This window comes from Homarus americanus, unplaced genomic scaffold (genome assembly GCF_018991925.1).
Source record: "Homarus americanus isolate GMGI-L3 unplaced genomic scaffold, GMGI_Hamer_2.0 scaffold55640, whole genome shotgun sequence".
Classification (NCBI taxonomy): domain Eukaryota; kingdom Metazoa; phylum Arthropoda; class Malacostraca; order Decapoda; family Nephropidae; genus Homarus; species Homarus americanus.
Genome location: NW_024713650.1, coordinates 3,610,720 through 3,627,129, shown reverse-complemented (window position 1 = coordinate 3,627,129; position 16,410 = coordinate 3,610,720). Strand labels below are relative to the sequence as shown.

Sequence of the window (16,410 nt, the reverse complement as noted above, 5' to 3'; positions counted from 1 at the left end):
CACTTTTTGAGGCAGACAATCTTGGAAAGGAGGGGGGAATGACATTCTGACATATGGTGAAAGGGGTGCATGGGGCAAACAAGGTTGAGAACCATTGGTTTAACCCCTTGTGTACAGCGTCACCTCTAAGCCGAATAAAATCATTTGGGGTTAGCCAAATAAAATACTAAAATTGACGTCCGTGCAGTGAAGTGGTAGGTAGTAGGCAGACTACCAAACAGGGAGGTACTTCCACCTGGGAAGATATTAGAAGCATAATGTGTTTCCTAATGGTAGATCCTGCTGCCATATGGCATCATGAAAATTGTGACCAAGTTCCAGGTTACTGATCTGACTTTCTTCCTCATTTACACACAATTGCAGGGTCTCAATTGTTTCTCTTACCATTGACAACACAACATACATATATTGTTTCTCACTCTTGATCTTTTTTTAATTTTTGTATTTCTTTAATATTATTATTATTGTCATCATTATTATTTTAATTTTTTTTTATTATAAATTTTACCTTTCTGAATTATTATCATTATTAAATCCCCCACATGTGGGTCAGTGACCTGTGCCCGGGTGGGCTAATACCCGTAAAAAAAAAAAAAAAATGGCATAAGCCACGTAAAAACTTTTCCTTGGTGTTTTATAGGGACATAGATTAGATGGCTTGTGTTAGTTAAAGAAATGTAGAACAATCAGTTATGAATTTTGAAGGCCTTCATTTCTTTTGGAAAAAAAAGTGTGATCTAGGAATGCATTATCTTTTTTTCTTTAGAAATTCACCTATGCATATGAACAAGGAAAATTTTTAGTCCATTTCCTAAATTAGTAGGAAAGTCTTGTTCTGACAACAGAAGAGGAACTTACCGGTAAGTGTATACATAAACTCATCAGCCAAACGGCAAATGTTAATGCAAAAAACTAGTTAAGAGTATATAGGGATGAAAACAACCTTGTGTGATTAAGAACCATTATTTTATTTCAGTATTATCATTGGTATATACAAATAAACTTAAATAAATTTCATATACCTCTGATCAAGGTAGATGTACACATGCATCACAAGTATGTACACTTTTAAAGTAAAAATAAGGAAACCTTACAGAAAAAATTAAATAAAAAGTAGTTTCCACATTGCTACGAGTGCCGCCTGTCTTCTGGTTATGCAACGATTCCTGCTCAAGACATGAGGGAAAAGAAGGCATTACGAGAGAAGGCGCTGGAGTGCCCGTGGACATAGTATTCTGGAATGATGGGATCGATGAAGCGGTCCTCTTTCACCGTCTTGTAGATGGGTTCATCGTAATACTTCCCTACTTCCCATCCCTCAACATTGGCCATCAGTTTCTCCTGAAGGAAAGGATTACACAAAAGATTTATTACAATGTTAAAAATACTCTGTATGTACAATCCTGAAGCTTATGGACACTGATAAATTATTACAACAAGTTTGACAGTGCGCAGCAAAAATACCACCACATATTGGTCTGGTGTAATTTTAATAAATTTATGTGACACAACAGTTGGTCTATATGACACCAAATTTTGGGAGTCTGCCTGTCGGTTTATTTCTAGATTAGTGCCATGTGAGACGTGTTTTAGCCAGTTAAATATAACCTACACTGATAATGCTACCTCAATGGAGATTGTTTTTAAAACTGTTGGAAGGAAATTGATAACCTACTGTAGTACCAGGAATGCTATTATTACTCTCTCAATATTGACTTCTATTCTTTAGTGATGTTCCTAAACTTCTCTCCCAGACTATTTAACATTCTCTAGATAAGGTAATTAGTTTTCTTCAGACTATTCTTTTGATAACACAGTACCTCCCTGTACTTGGTTTACTTGAAAATACTGAAATGCTGTATGTAATGGATACTGGACATAACTGCCACAGCTTCCAAATACTGTAAAAGATTCTTTGGGTTTTGAATTCAAGCAACACTAGCCATATACAACCAGGAGTTACTTACCTCTTCATTCCGGTTACGTCTTATCTGCTTGAGAAACTCTCGATCTCTCTCAGCCAGCAGTAGTGGCTCGATGGCCAACCTTCCACTCCTCATCTCCACATCCTGTAGCCTGTGTGTAACAAATTTGTTGATGTTCAAAGAGAACCGTTACCTCATTAGATATTCCCCTAGATGGGTTAGTATTATTTTTTTAATGTGGCTTACCTTCAAACAGTACAGACAAGAGCCCAACTCAGCCACACACTCACTTTTTCACTAATAAAGACCAAGAAACCTCGTTAAAGTAGTATTGTATCAAGAATCATCCACTCCTCACTTCCAATAATTCTGTCAGACAAGCTCCTACCTGATACTCTTGTAGGTGCGGTAGTATAAATAGCCAGCCAGAGTTGTGAAGACTGTAAAGCCTGCAAACAGTTGATATCCTGAAAATTACAGAGAACACAAGTTAGTTGGGTTCGGTTAACTTAATTTGAACTTTTAAATAAACACTTTTTAACACATTTGGCATAACTACAACAGTGTTAACTATAAAAAGGTGAAGTTTCGGCATTTATAAATTAGTTTTCTGTTAAAAATCAGCAGCTGTGAAGTTGTAAATAATTACCAAGTTTTGTTTGGTGATAGGTTAACCCAGACCCTTGTTTCCTACACTATTACCGTACCCTTTCTAATAAAATAAAGACAAGTATAAAAGGGAGCAAATAGAAAGTAATTATTTTGGTATTTTTGCATTAGTGTACACAACTTTCCTACCCCAAATCTATTATCTTATTCGAAAAAGAAGTCTAATTATAAGATAATTTTCTTCTATTTCATTACCGTCGCAAACGTATAATAGCAGAGAGAGCGCATCCCAAATCTTTCTCTATTTTCTCCTATTAATCTTCCGCCATTATTGCCTACCTCACCTCCCACACTGCATGTCTCCTTCATAAAGTGTCACGAGCATGCGTACACGTCACGTGGCCAATCAAAAGCTCTTTTTTTTTTTGGTGTTCTCCCAACCTCAGTAAAGTGTTCTAAGTGGAAGCTGCCTGCCTATACCCCCCTTTAAGCGAGAATCAGCGTCGGCAACCTGTACTAATCTCAGAATCTAACGACGAACCAGGCCAATAAGGTAAGAAATAAGTGATTCCATCATATGGTGAGTTAGTTAGGTTAGGATAGGTTACATTAGGTCAGGTTAATGTTTATCTCGTGTTTTTTTTTTTGTGTATTTTGTATTCACTTAGCCATAATTTTTGTCGGGAAAACCCCCGATAACTAAAAAAAAACTAGCAATTTCAGACGGAAATGAAGGTCAAAACACAAAAATACACTAGAAAAACATAGTTTTGACTTTCTAACAGAGTTGTGTGCACTAATGCAAATTTACCATTATTTTTTTACTTGATCCTACATACGTAAATTCCAAACAAAGTGTACCATGTACCAACCTCAATAGTAATACATTAGGTAAACTATTCCAGTCCTTTAGAACTCGACGAGAACGTTAATTGCTTGACCACAATAATCTACACCCGGTGCCCCTAGTGCCTCGCTGATTGATTGATTAATGGTTTAATTTTATTAGGAATTCATTTTTTATATTATATGGAAACACAATCACTCGAAAAGGAGATAAATTGACATACACGTGTAAAAACTAGCCAAAGAATGGATACTGAATAAAAGACGTCGACAAGACAGCACCATTATTGTATACCTACCAAAATAACCCACTTTAATCCAATATCTCCTAATTAACCCTAACTTCATTAATCATCTCACCAGAAAAATAGGATCTTGGAGGGATCCTCATGAAGGAAATGGGAGCATAACCGCCCTTAGGTGGTAAGTCCTGCGTCGGTGCTTCCGCCATCTTTGTCTCCGGCTCAGCTGGCAGCCTCTGACACCATAATAAGTACACATTTTTTTCCGTAATCTCCGAAACTGATAAATCCATATTTTTATACGTGTTTTATATTTAATAAATAATTAATTAATACATAAATAAACTATCTTGATATAACCGAATTATTCATATATTTGAATATTTATTTATAAATCGGGAAGAAGGAGGTACTTTAGACCTGACCGTGCCGGACGACCCGATGACCAGTGTGTCAACAAGAGTCTCCTCTCGTATATGTTGTGTTATAACTCACAAGAACAACGTGTTGGGAGACGTCCACCTTAACAGCAGAGAATGGAGCACCCAGGACCACAATAAACACTGCTGTTCCTTCTGAATAATAGAACACTGGCTGGTCATGAGTTATGGTCGACGAGATGTGTGAAGAAGAAACATATTTTCATCTTGCGACGTGTAAGTGATTCACCATTTAAATAAATAATTATAAATACCTGAAATTTGATGCTTCAAGCTGTCATTGTTATAAATCTATAGAATAATGTGGTAGAGGTGGAGGATACTTGGTATATGTTTTTGTTATTGTTTAATGTTATTTACCTGCACAGTCTAGGACTCGAGGTATATTGGAAATTGTAGTATTATTTTACTTTCGGACATAGCGCCCCCGAAAGTTATAAACTGCTGAAACATTTAGATCTCGTTATTCTGAGCATTTTGAATCCCATATATACCTGGCGGAAATGGATAATAGCGACACAATTGAATTTAATTGATTTTCAGTAGTTTTCAGTCTTCGTCTATGAGATGATGTCGGCACATCACATGAGCAATGTTGACTGACGTCATCCAGTCGTGACCATATCAACTACCAAAGACCATAGAATAAAGTTAGGAAACTTCGACTGAAACGAACTGAAACCATTGTGCACCTAAAGGATGCCTAATGCTTCCATAATAGTGCCATTTATTGAGGGAGCAGAAAATTAAGTTTAAGGAAAGGATACTGAATAATTTAATGTTGCAGTATATTATTTACTGTCTCCATCAACCATGGCATTTATAAGTAGCTCCATATTCTTTGCCAAAAAAATTTTCTTCATCATTTCAGAATACAATTCCAATTTATGTACAGTATATATGAATATACTTTTAGTCATTTGATATACATAACCATTTCTAGCTGAATCCATAAACCAGGTCAACATACAAAGTCGACATAAACAGCTTCATATGGCCATTTAGGTTTATGTTATAGTAAACTAAATATTTTGGTTAAGAATGGCTTTAGGGCCACTTGGGAACCTATGGAAGACAAGATGAGGATCTGTCTTTCTTTTCTTACAAATAACACACGTATGCGATTTGGTGGTCACTGCTGCCATGACGTAAACAAATAGACAACTAGTGGTATCTATACGTTGACAGGTTTTGCGTGTGTTCGTTTGTGCGTTAGTTTATCTAGGGTCCCAGTCAGTATTACATCAGCCATAATTTGAGTTTCTTATCTTTGTCAGCAACAGCTAGAGGTGGGGGTAGGATTGTGGGAGGGAGTCGTCCTTGTATGGCATACTTAGTGTATGCTTCTCCTGCACCTCATTAAGTCTTCGTGGCATGGATACCACCAGCGTAGATGTCAGGATCCTTCCATCGTCCGTCCATAAATCCTCCCATACCTTTGTTATTCTCTCCACCAAGGCTGCTCGGTTGCTGATGACGGAACTACAGTCATCCAAACGTTGCACTATCACCCCAGATATTCTCAGTGGGATTGAGATCTGAGGATTTAGGAGGATGTGGCAATACTCTTATTTCTGGATGCTTTACAAACCAGTTTTTCATGATGTTAGAAGTGTGTATAAGGCTGTTGTTCTGGAGCAGATAGAGCGGTGTAGGTTCAGGGAAAAGCAACTGCTGTACTGAGGGAAGCAGGATCTCCTCCAGAATCTCCACTACTTGCTCCCCGTGAACCTTCCTTCTCCAACATCTGAAAGCTGACCAATTCAGCCAATTCTGGTCCCCGCTACATGCTGTGCATCGTATCTAGTAAAGAAATATTAATGTATTCACTACTGAACTCTAGTTACTATTATGTGTACAAATATATTAATACAAACATGTGTATTTATAATATATGTATCTATAAATAGCAAATTTGTCTGTGTGCATGTCTGGGTTCTCAATAACAAATTACCTGGTACTTTGCTTTCTCACTCTCTTCAGGTTTTCCTCGGGATTTCCTGAGTCTCTTCGGGGCATTCCTGGACCTTTCTTGGTGGCTTTCTCGGGTGGGCTTTCATCAGGGCTATCATGGGGCTCTCCTCGGGGCTTTCATCAGGAGCTATCATGGGGCTCTCCTCGGGCTTTCTTCGGGGCATTCCTGGGGGTTTCTTTGGGACTTTCCTCGGGGATTTCACTCGAGCTTTCCTATGAGTCACTTGGGATAATTCTGAGTACCTATGAGTAACCTGGAATCATTATGAGTACAATTAAAATCCTCGAAGACAACACCAAGTTTAAAAGAGCCCAGGTTGTGAGTAAAGGAACTGGCCTGATGACCCCAGTTATGTTATTACTTCTGGAATTTGTTGTTTCATCAAGGTAATACAGCAATACTTTATTAAAATACAGGTGTTAGAGGTGTTTTTGAGTAGTTGAAGAATAGGTGGAAATAGAAGCGAAAGGTATAGAATCAGATTATTCATAATGTTAAAATTATACTACAGAACATTATTTCTGTATCATCTATTTTTCTTCGTAAGACACAAGTAAAATTAACCTACTTTTGAAGTAAAACTATTTAGTGATCGTAAAGGTTTTAAGTACATTAAATATGGTTTTGTTGGTTAATATCATCTATGTTCAAGCAAGAAAAAAAAACTATTGCTTGTGGTTTTGTTCGTGTGGTAATTCTTCAGCATTTTTTGTTTGTCGGACGTCTTCCCAAGTCAGCCAGCAGCTAACACAATGGCGGCGTGTGGACGGAGGTGAAGTTATTAACATTTCCTTTGATATTCTTTCTTCTTTAATATCAATATATGTAAATAAACAACAAAATATACCATTTATGACAAACAGTATTTATTTTAGTGTAATTTAATCACTTTTAGGTAATTTCATATATAAATTTCAGTCTTTACTCGGCGCTTGTAAACATGGCGAATGTCTTGAGGAAATTTGGTTTTGTATTTAGCAGCAATATTATATTGTCAGGATTTAACTGTGTATTAATATGGGTGGAGTTATGGCCAGGATTATGGTGGTGTAAAAGATAGAGAGCCTTATATGGGGGTTAACAGTAGGCAGGGAGCTGTTTGACTGCTAACCGGTCATATAATACGTATTAACTGTTTTACTGTAGGTGCCTGTTTTGATATGTATTGCATCTGCATTATTATACCTATATGAATAATTATTGTATGTTTGTGTGTGATCTAATGTGTACGTTTGGACTTACCTATTGATATTACCTAATATAATTTAAATAACTAATAAATTATAAGTATACGTTGAAAAATATCTGGTAATTTATGAGAACACAGCTGCCACAGATGTTATTATGATAGTATTTTTAGGAGACAAAACTTTTTATTTTAATTATAAGTTATTTTGGTTAATATTAGATTTTATCTAATAAAATTATTTCTGACATTATGGATAATTAAGTACACCATATTTTTGTATTTATTTATTTTTTTTTATTATCTATAATCATAGCACCTGTTGTGGGCAAGTGTAAGGACGAGAGTAAATTGTGGGGGTAAAACCGCAATTTATAAAACTGATCATATGACACTATAATATCTCGATTGGCACTGTACTTGAAGGAATTAATTATTTGCTGTGATTTCTTATTCGAACAAATCTGAGTCTGTGTGTGCCTCTGTTTACAGCCGACCGCTCAGTTGAAGTATATGCTCATCCTCATATGCCACGTCACCATGATGTTTCAACAATGATATTTTCAGTGGTAGCAGATATAAAATAAGAACTGTACCTTGTTTTAATATGGCGGTGAGACCCAGCCAGGCAGTCAGATAGATTTAGGTAGGTATCTTTGGTCGGTTAGTGCGTTCTGTAGGTTCTATATTAAATGTAAGCGTTTTAAAATGGGACAATTGGCCCAAGATTTTGTGGAGTCTTGAGGAATTTAGGTTGGAGTAAGATATATAGTTCCTGGGTTATTTGGTTGGGTTAGGTGAATCAAAAAACGACGAAACACTTGAAAACTCTCCAAACATAGGGATGACGACTGAAGTTTTACCTAGTACTATGATAGAGCATCTGTGGAAAAACTGAACAACTCCTTCTGGTGGCAGCGATTACTATACATGACCAAATGTCACCGAAGGGTTCTGAAATAACACTGCCGTATTCTGGTCTCGGAGAAAATTCTACATAATATTTTATTGTCAATTTTAAACTTATTATAAAACAGAGATGCGATCAAATAGAAATAATACTTTAGCGGCGATACTACATTACCAAAATTAAGGATACCAAGGAAGGTGATGGGATAAATTATAAATCAATTTTGTTAAGAAAACCAACACCTCAAAATTATAACAGTTATGGTGCTGTATAGGCCTAAAAATGTGATCTGACCTTACCTAGCTGCCGACCTACATTATTACCTTAATAATCTCCTGAGAGAGGGAAATTTCGATTATCGAAGATAATTAAGAAAAATAGACAAATACTCAGCGTTTAAATAATAGTGTAATGACTAGTCCAGCAAGTTTGGCGCATATCCTTTTCACAGTTCTAACTACATGTTTTCTGTATTGTGTGTTGTTTATCCGCATCGTTTTAGTTTTAAGCTGTTTTCCCCGTACAGGTATGTCTGGAAAACGTTCATCCCTGTCTCTGGGGTGCCTTAAGCTAGAAAGGCCACCCGAAAACAATCGCAATGGGCGTAGAGGTGGTATGATCACCAACCTTCAGAGTGGAAGTGTCAGAGAAGTTGGCCGATGCTTGGTGATTTAAGTGAGAGCACTGTTTTTACCTGTGTGGTATATGATGGTTCTCCTAACTTGTACCATTTACTATTCTTATGGGAAATTTTTTAGAATTTACGCATTTTTTTTGAGTAAGCGGTGTGGTTTTCAAGAGCGTAACCCCTCATTAAAAACGAGAGGTGGGTGTAATAGTAATATTATGAACAATCCAAGCTGGTACCAGATGATAACCCGTGTTTATTTGGCCCAGCTGGCATGGTCGTAGCGATGGTTATTTGGCCATCAGCAGAATCTTCAAACACATGTTCTTATAAACATCACTGTCAGATTCTTGAGCCTATTGTCACGTAGCAATCCTTTTTGTTCTTTAGGTACAATAGGATCTTAAACCTATTCTAGCCAGACAGTATGAGTGAGAATCACTCTTGTTGGAATGGAATCCCGTAATGTGGGTTTTGATACATTTCAATTTCTTTCAAGTAAGTAATTGTTTAATAAGTGAGGTGTATGTTTGTATTACTTGATTTTATTTTGTGGCGTCTTTTGCGGGTTTGTTATCAACTCTCAAGTTATCTGCCGGCCTGTTGTCAGGTTCATAGAGTAATTTATTAGCCAATGAAGAACCATTTGAAAATAAAACCCGGTTATACTGGCGAACACTAACTTTATCTTATAATTCAGCTCTATTAATTTGTGCAAATGTTTCATAAATTATTAAACTACCACATATAGGTACAGTAATTATTATCTGAGTACAGCCACTCTGTTCTGACTACGACTACGACCACCTGGACATCGACGCTTCAGTTGTACCAAAAATTTTTCCAAATTACGATATTTTTCGAGTCGGCGTTAGTGATTAAGCTGTGTACTGACAAAATTTTCGTTTGTAATTCAGTAAATGGCTAGCTACTTAAGTGAAGTTTTCTGGTGCTGAGAACAAAAGAGGCCATTTTAGATTTTTCTATGCATTATTTTGCATTTTCTACTTCTGATAATTTCACTTAAGATCTGGGAGTGGGTCCTTCGTAATCCGTCGTAAGTGGGGAAGACTGTATTCCATGTTGGCTAGTGATGATGCAATATACTGTACAGTAGTGGACTACCAGTAGCTTTTAGCTAAGACACAGCTACATTTTCTTGGTTGCTTCAACACAAACTAGGTTGGAATTAAATATCAAACAATTGAATTACCACCATCATTGATGAATAATATTTCACTTTTCACTGATAGAAAGGTGGAGAAGAAAGATGTTTGTTTGTAAAGAGATATGCAAATGTGTTACTTAATGGTTTTCAACTTCGTCCTAAAAGGATTCCATCAAGCACTGTAATGTCAGGTATCGCTGTTTCAGCCCTGACTTAAGTTGAAGTTGTTACGGAATTTTTTACTTTTAGAAGAACTTCTGGAATTGATTTTGGTGCCTTAGACTGTAGGCACTCTCTGTTACTAGCGTTCTAAGCATTTATCAAAACCGACTGACACAGAAGTCATAAATTTTTACAAGACTCTAGTTTCTCTGCACAAGTGTATAGTCACACCCTTCTCCCTCTTGTATAGCTGACCATGGCTGTCTGTAAATCTGTTCTTCATTGTTGCTGTAGTGGCAGTACTATACTATAACCCAGAAAAACTGAACACCTGCTGATGCTTTGGTTATAGTACGTTGATAACTTGGATTTAAGGGGTTATCTTGTAACAGTGCATGGGCTTTTACTCATCTTTCATATGCCTACTATTGGCAATTTATGATCATAGATGAGAAAAAATATACTTTAGTATAATAGTCTGGTTTTACTGGCTGTTAATTAAACTTCGTGGAGGTCGGCGTATAAACGGCGTAAATATAATACCAGAACATGATTAATTGAAATAGAGACTGGGCCGACCACCAGACTACCCTTTTTTGGCTTCTCGCCGACACAATACTGTACATTGTAGTAAAATATTATATAATTTTCTGTGGCAAAATGCGGTTTTATTTTTACGTCCAGTCAAATAACACCATGGTTATTATAAGCTGGATACTGGTCAAATAACCCACACTTACTATAATATAATAGTTTTACAGTGCGGTGTATTATACGAAAGTGCGATATAGTTATTTATCTTATTTCCAGGAAGTTTCAGGACCAACAACACATCTCGGTATGACAAGCTGAATTGACTATACAAACTGATGAAACACCTCCTGACCTGTGGGACGAGCTCGACTTTGTGATGCCATCAGCAGCAACTGATGAAACACCTCTTACCTGGGGTGAGACTTATACGAGTATTCTGTTACTTAACATCATGTTGTCTAATGGCGTATTTTTATGCTGTAGTACTGTAGTATTCCTTGCAAATGCAGCTGTGCCGTAAATTATAAATCCTCTTTATATATGCCTTTTCTCCAGAATATAGAAGGCCCCAACTTTATAATTTAAGCATTTTTTATGTTCACTTTCAAGCATCCAGTAACAGTATTCCCAATCAATTGCTGACCCTTATCTTTGTGTTTGAGTACCTTGAGGGCATAGCATAGATTTTGTTTAAATTTCATACAAGATGCTCTTTACTTATGCTGATTAGGAGAATCTAGATTAAAATACACAATAGTGTATTCCTCTGAAAGATGTGTGTTTATATGCACTTGTGTTTGTTTTAAAAGTGTGTGTGTGTTTTGCATAAATATTTGGAATGTTTTAGTGTAAAGTTATTGTTAAAAAATTATATACAAACGGTTGTGTAACATCAGTATAAGCAAATGTCAAGATTGGTTATTTAACCCAAGCTTGACTCAAAAAGTGTATCTAATGGCCTAGGGTGGTCATTGAATTAAGTGAAACAGTTTATTTAGCCAGAAAAACACAGATACAGAGGAGATAATAATAACAATATTAACATGGCTGAGCAGTTGAGAACTAGAGCTGCACTGGAAACATACTATACATTTATCTCGAGGAAATATATAATGTAACAGTATACATCCGGAATAGTACAATAACATGGTGATAGTAGAACATCTCATAATATTTTACGGTTTATCACCTCAATATTCTATTTATTTATTATTATTATTATTATTGTTGTATGTATAATGTATAATATATATATATATACATACATACGAAGTGACCCCTCCGTTAGAACTCCAAATCCGTTCAGAAGGTGCATTGGTAACGAAAAGTTAGTTAACGAAACCATTGTTGTTTCAATGGGTTTTTGAGTAGTGGTTCCATTTCTCACGAAATTTCCTAGAGCCATCTAAAATGGTAGAAGTTCACTTACTTTTAGGGTGTGTATGTAGAAGGCTCTGGATGATGATGATGATGGGATTTAGAATGGGGGTGGGAGAGAAGGAAAAGGCATTGGGGTGGAAAAGAGAGAGGTAACCCATGGCGTAATTTTCACCATAAATTTTTAGCTCTCTCTGGTGTAATTCCAAGGGTATTTTCTTTAAATCAACACTGCTGCATTTTCCTATTGTCAATATGTAAACCTGTTCAAAATGACCAATAATTTAGCGACACCAAAGAAAAAAGCATTTGTTAAGAGAGTCTCAAACGAGGTGACAATTTACTCCAGTGAAAACAGAGAGACTAACTCCTGTTTTGCGGTGTTAAGAGCTGAATGCAGCGCATTAAACTAGTCATAACCTTCCAGTTGTAGTTCAATAATTGTTAAATGACTAAAAAAAATTGAATATTAACTTAAAAATTATTGAATAGTATAAACTTCTTGATATTTTTAAAATAGTGGGGTACGGCTAGAACGATTAATGTATTTGGCGGACTGATGCTAAAACTGGTTGCCCGGTCGGTGCTGGCGAAAACATGGTGAGTCAGTTAAGTAAGAACCGTTAAACGAACCGTTAACCAAGTGAAGATCACTTATGGAAGGAAGTTCTGATTTAAACCGAGAATTACGTTAACCCGAGGTGTTAGTTAAGCGAGGTCACTGTATATATATTATTTGTGTGTGTGATAGATAGATGGCGATGGAATAGCGGCTATGAAAAATCTAATTGGTTTTACTGGTCTGTGTGAAGAAACATTTCGTTGTGTCATTTGCATGATAATTTTGTAGCTTGGGGTAGCTCCATTGTATTGAGGTATTGAAATCTAAAAGAATGGCGGGGATTTAAAACTGTTTTCCATCCGCTTTTAAATTTTGGTCAATGTATAAGGTTGGTATGCCTTGTGTAGCGCCTCACGAAGGGTTGTTGGTCCTCGGGCACCGTTTATTTGGTGCCGGGGAATGACATAGTTCAGGAATTATTTTAGTCACCATGTTGCACCTTTTCTAATGATGTTGGGTCTTTTGAAGGTAGTGTTTACATGCCACATATTCAGTAATCAGACTGGGACGCCCTTTTGAGGAAGATCTGCTTTTGATTAAAAGGAGCATTTTCATATCTTGTATTTGAAGGCTATGCTTTATAATTCCCAAATCTTGATTTTTTGTCACTATTGCCTCACTTGTTCTGCTCAACCGGTGACGTCTATAACCCAACACCAATATCTTTCTCCTTATCGACAGTATCAGGAAAGTGTTACTAACAGAATGGTGGTGATTTGGTTTATACACATCTACGTATGCGAATGTCTTTTTAATGTTGATACAAAGGTCTTTTGCTGGTCAAGACCATTTAGACAGCAATGCAGATCTTTTTGCGCTGGTTTTAACATCGTCTTGACTTTACTTCCCAATATCTTCATGTCATCCGCAAACCCCTAACAATATGTCTTGATATAATTTCATCTGTCATTTATGTAGATCTCAACGGGTTGGATTCAAGAATAAAGCTTTGTGCTATACTACTGAGAAATGTTTTACATTCTGAATGGCGCTTCATTTATGACCACCGCTTTGTGTCTTGTCGGTATTAGAACACCTTTGTTAATGCACTTCAAAATTTGGCCTATATAATTCTACGGCTGGATTTTTAGAACTACCTTTCTATCGAATGTGGAACTTTGTCAAGTGCCCTAGATAAGTCCACGTAATGCCTTGAATCAAAGTTTGCTTGACCCCAAATAAGATAAAAACAACTTTTACTTGCATCCAGAAAACAGTCAGGAATAGAGTCAGTTCAGAGACTCCGTTTGCATACGGAGTATCAAAATTTTTGACCAGTGACTGCTCATCCACTGGTAGACCTTGGTTGTAATGTTGTTACCATTTCAAAGGAAATTGAATAAGTGTGTCAAGCAGGATATTCTCTATGGGAACCCGTGTGATATTGATCGAACTACTCTGGGTCAGGTGTTGGAAGATTGTGTCCCTCAGAGGCCCCTGCTCAAAGGTTTGTATTATGCTCTGAGTTGTGACATAAAGCAAAAGGTCAGGTGGTTTGTTGGCCAGAGTTAATTTTTCCTGATGTGGACTTTGTCCACCATTGCTACCTATGTTGTCCCAAGAGTATATCCAGACTGTTTTTCTAGTAAGGTTCCTTCATGTGTTGTGTCTTGAAGGTCAAGGTATGCTCACTAGCTTGTATGGTAAAGTCACCCAGTCACTGTCTTGTTCTGGATTTGACATTGGAGTCTCACTTCTCCCTGTGAGGTTGAGTCAGCCTTATAACACACACCTACTGTCACCTTGCTTTTTGTTCTCTCTGCTATTGTGTTCCTGCAAGTAGATTTGGATGATTTGTTTCATTAAGCTCTCTCATTACTGGTTATTGTCAGGAGTGCTCCCACATGACACAGTAGTACACCACCACCTGTCCTTTTCTGGATGTGGTGATAACCTGTTAAACACCACATCTTCTAAACCCCAGGATGTCTCTAGCACATTTTCTGTATCCACTATGTGTTTGGTCAGTCTTATTAACTAGACTTGTGTCATTCTTGTTTCATTCAGGTTTTTGTTCTCTGAGGGTTACTATTACTTAAGCTACACTTGTGATGTGCAACTCTATACAGTATAAGGGTATTTTGTTTCTCTCACTGCTTCTCACCTTCCCTCCTCCCACCTCAGGTTCTTTCTCCCAATCACGATTGTCATTGTGTTTCGCTTTGGCTGTGGTGTTCTCGTGACATGTTATGTTAGTCAGCCCCGGTGCCTTTGATTATCATGTCATTGGAGTTGTCATACCTTTGTGCTTTGGTTGCTGTATCTCTTGTTTCTTTATCACTCTCTACACCAGTAATACAGGTACCTGCCCGCCAATTTTCGAGCACTGGTTCTGAGCCTTGCCGGACCATCGTTTACTTACAGAATTAACGGTCATATATATAATAATTAAGCAATACCTTTGAGCCACTTGGTACATATGCACACTTCCCGGCGCACAAAGCACCATGGCTGCTGAAAGCCTCATCACTCTATCATGTTCCGGTACTCTTACTTTGTCTTTCGTGTTTTCTAATACGCACTTGCTTCTTGAATCACTTTCTGCGCATAGAATCTCGTTACTTTTCTCTTTGCTTCTTTATATCGCTTTTATGACCGGCGGGAGCCAGCCGCCATGCGCACGATGCACCGTCACACGAAGCGCTGGGGTTTTCGCCAAGGAAGTTCCACCTTATCTTGTGCTCGATGTGGACTGGTGTTTTACGGCTACACCACCACTGACGCTTGTGCCTTTAAGCCATAGCTGGGGGTTAATATGTCCAAAGGCTGGCTGAGAGTACAAAATGAAAAAGCTACAGCCTTGCTGAACAAACTAAACCCTAAGCAGAAGGCAGTTATGCATGTAATACCATCTGGCGAAGACGTAGTAAAACTATCTCAGGAGGTTAAAAGGAATTTTATGCCAGTTGTTAAAAAGTGCCAGAACCATCCGTTACTTGAGGAAAATGATTGAACACCTGTAATTAAGTCCCTAACCCGGTGCTTTTTGTGTTTTGTATATTAGTGTCAAAGTATTTGGTGTTTAGAAGTACCACCTCTCGTTTCAGCGGGGGTCGGTTGTAGAAAACACAGCTTAATTAAAACTTCTGAATTAAACATATAATTTCCATAAGCATACATGCTTAAATAATTTTAGGATAGGAACCATCATATCACACAAGTGCAGTGGTGCTCACTTAATGAAGCATGCAACGCAGCGCACATACTCTCTCTGAAGGCGGTGATCACATTTAATTTCCGTCCATTGGTGTTTTGTGCAGCTTTAAGTCTGAAGAGCGAATGGGTGTTTACAGGCTTATGGTCAATGGGGGAAAGCGGCGTTTAACACTGAAGGTAAGGTAGGTAAACACAATGCAAATTGGGCACAGAGAAGTAGTAGTGCTGGTGTGAGAACTGAAAGTGATACCGGAAACTTGCTGGGCGTGGTCAAAGATTTTGTACAAGAATACTTAATTATCTTCACCATTAGAAGTATTATCTTTATTATACATTATTATAGTATTATTGATAATATATAAAATTGATGTTGATATGACTGCAACTTTATAGTCATAACTACAAATTACCTCTGTAGGCATCACCATGAGAGCTCACTGCAAAGGCGACCAGGTGAATACCGTTGCAATTTAATATTTGACGCGTTGTAAAATAGGTCGTTTAAATTATGCTTTGGTATTAACTTACGAACAATCAGCGTTGTTCAAAGCGGCTTAAATCAACGGCCTTACGTAAAACGAGTTACATGTATATAAAAGTAAAAAGAATAAAAATCATTTTAACACCTGT

General features: G+C 37.2%; 1 protein-coding gene across 1 annotated transcript; it reads right to left on the bottom strand.

Annotated features, from left to right (window-relative positions):
• Positions 1-947: 947 nt before the first annotated feature.
• LOC121873735 (NADH dehydrogenase [ubiquinone] 1 alpha subcomplex subunit 13-like) lies at positions 948-3,891 on the bottom strand. Its single transcript, XM_042377443.1, has 4 exons — positions 3,741-3,891; positions 2,314-2,392; positions 1,968-2,076; positions 948-1,341 (listed from the first exon to the last, which is right to left on the bottom strand). The coding sequence occupies exons 1-4, from the start codon at positions 3,829-3,831 to the stop codon at positions 1,171-1,173; spliced, it is 450 nt and encodes a 149-aa protein (XP_042233377.1). The 5' UTR covers positions 3,832-3,891; the 3' UTR covers positions 948-1,170.
• Positions 3,892-16,410: the final 12,519 nt, after the last annotated feature.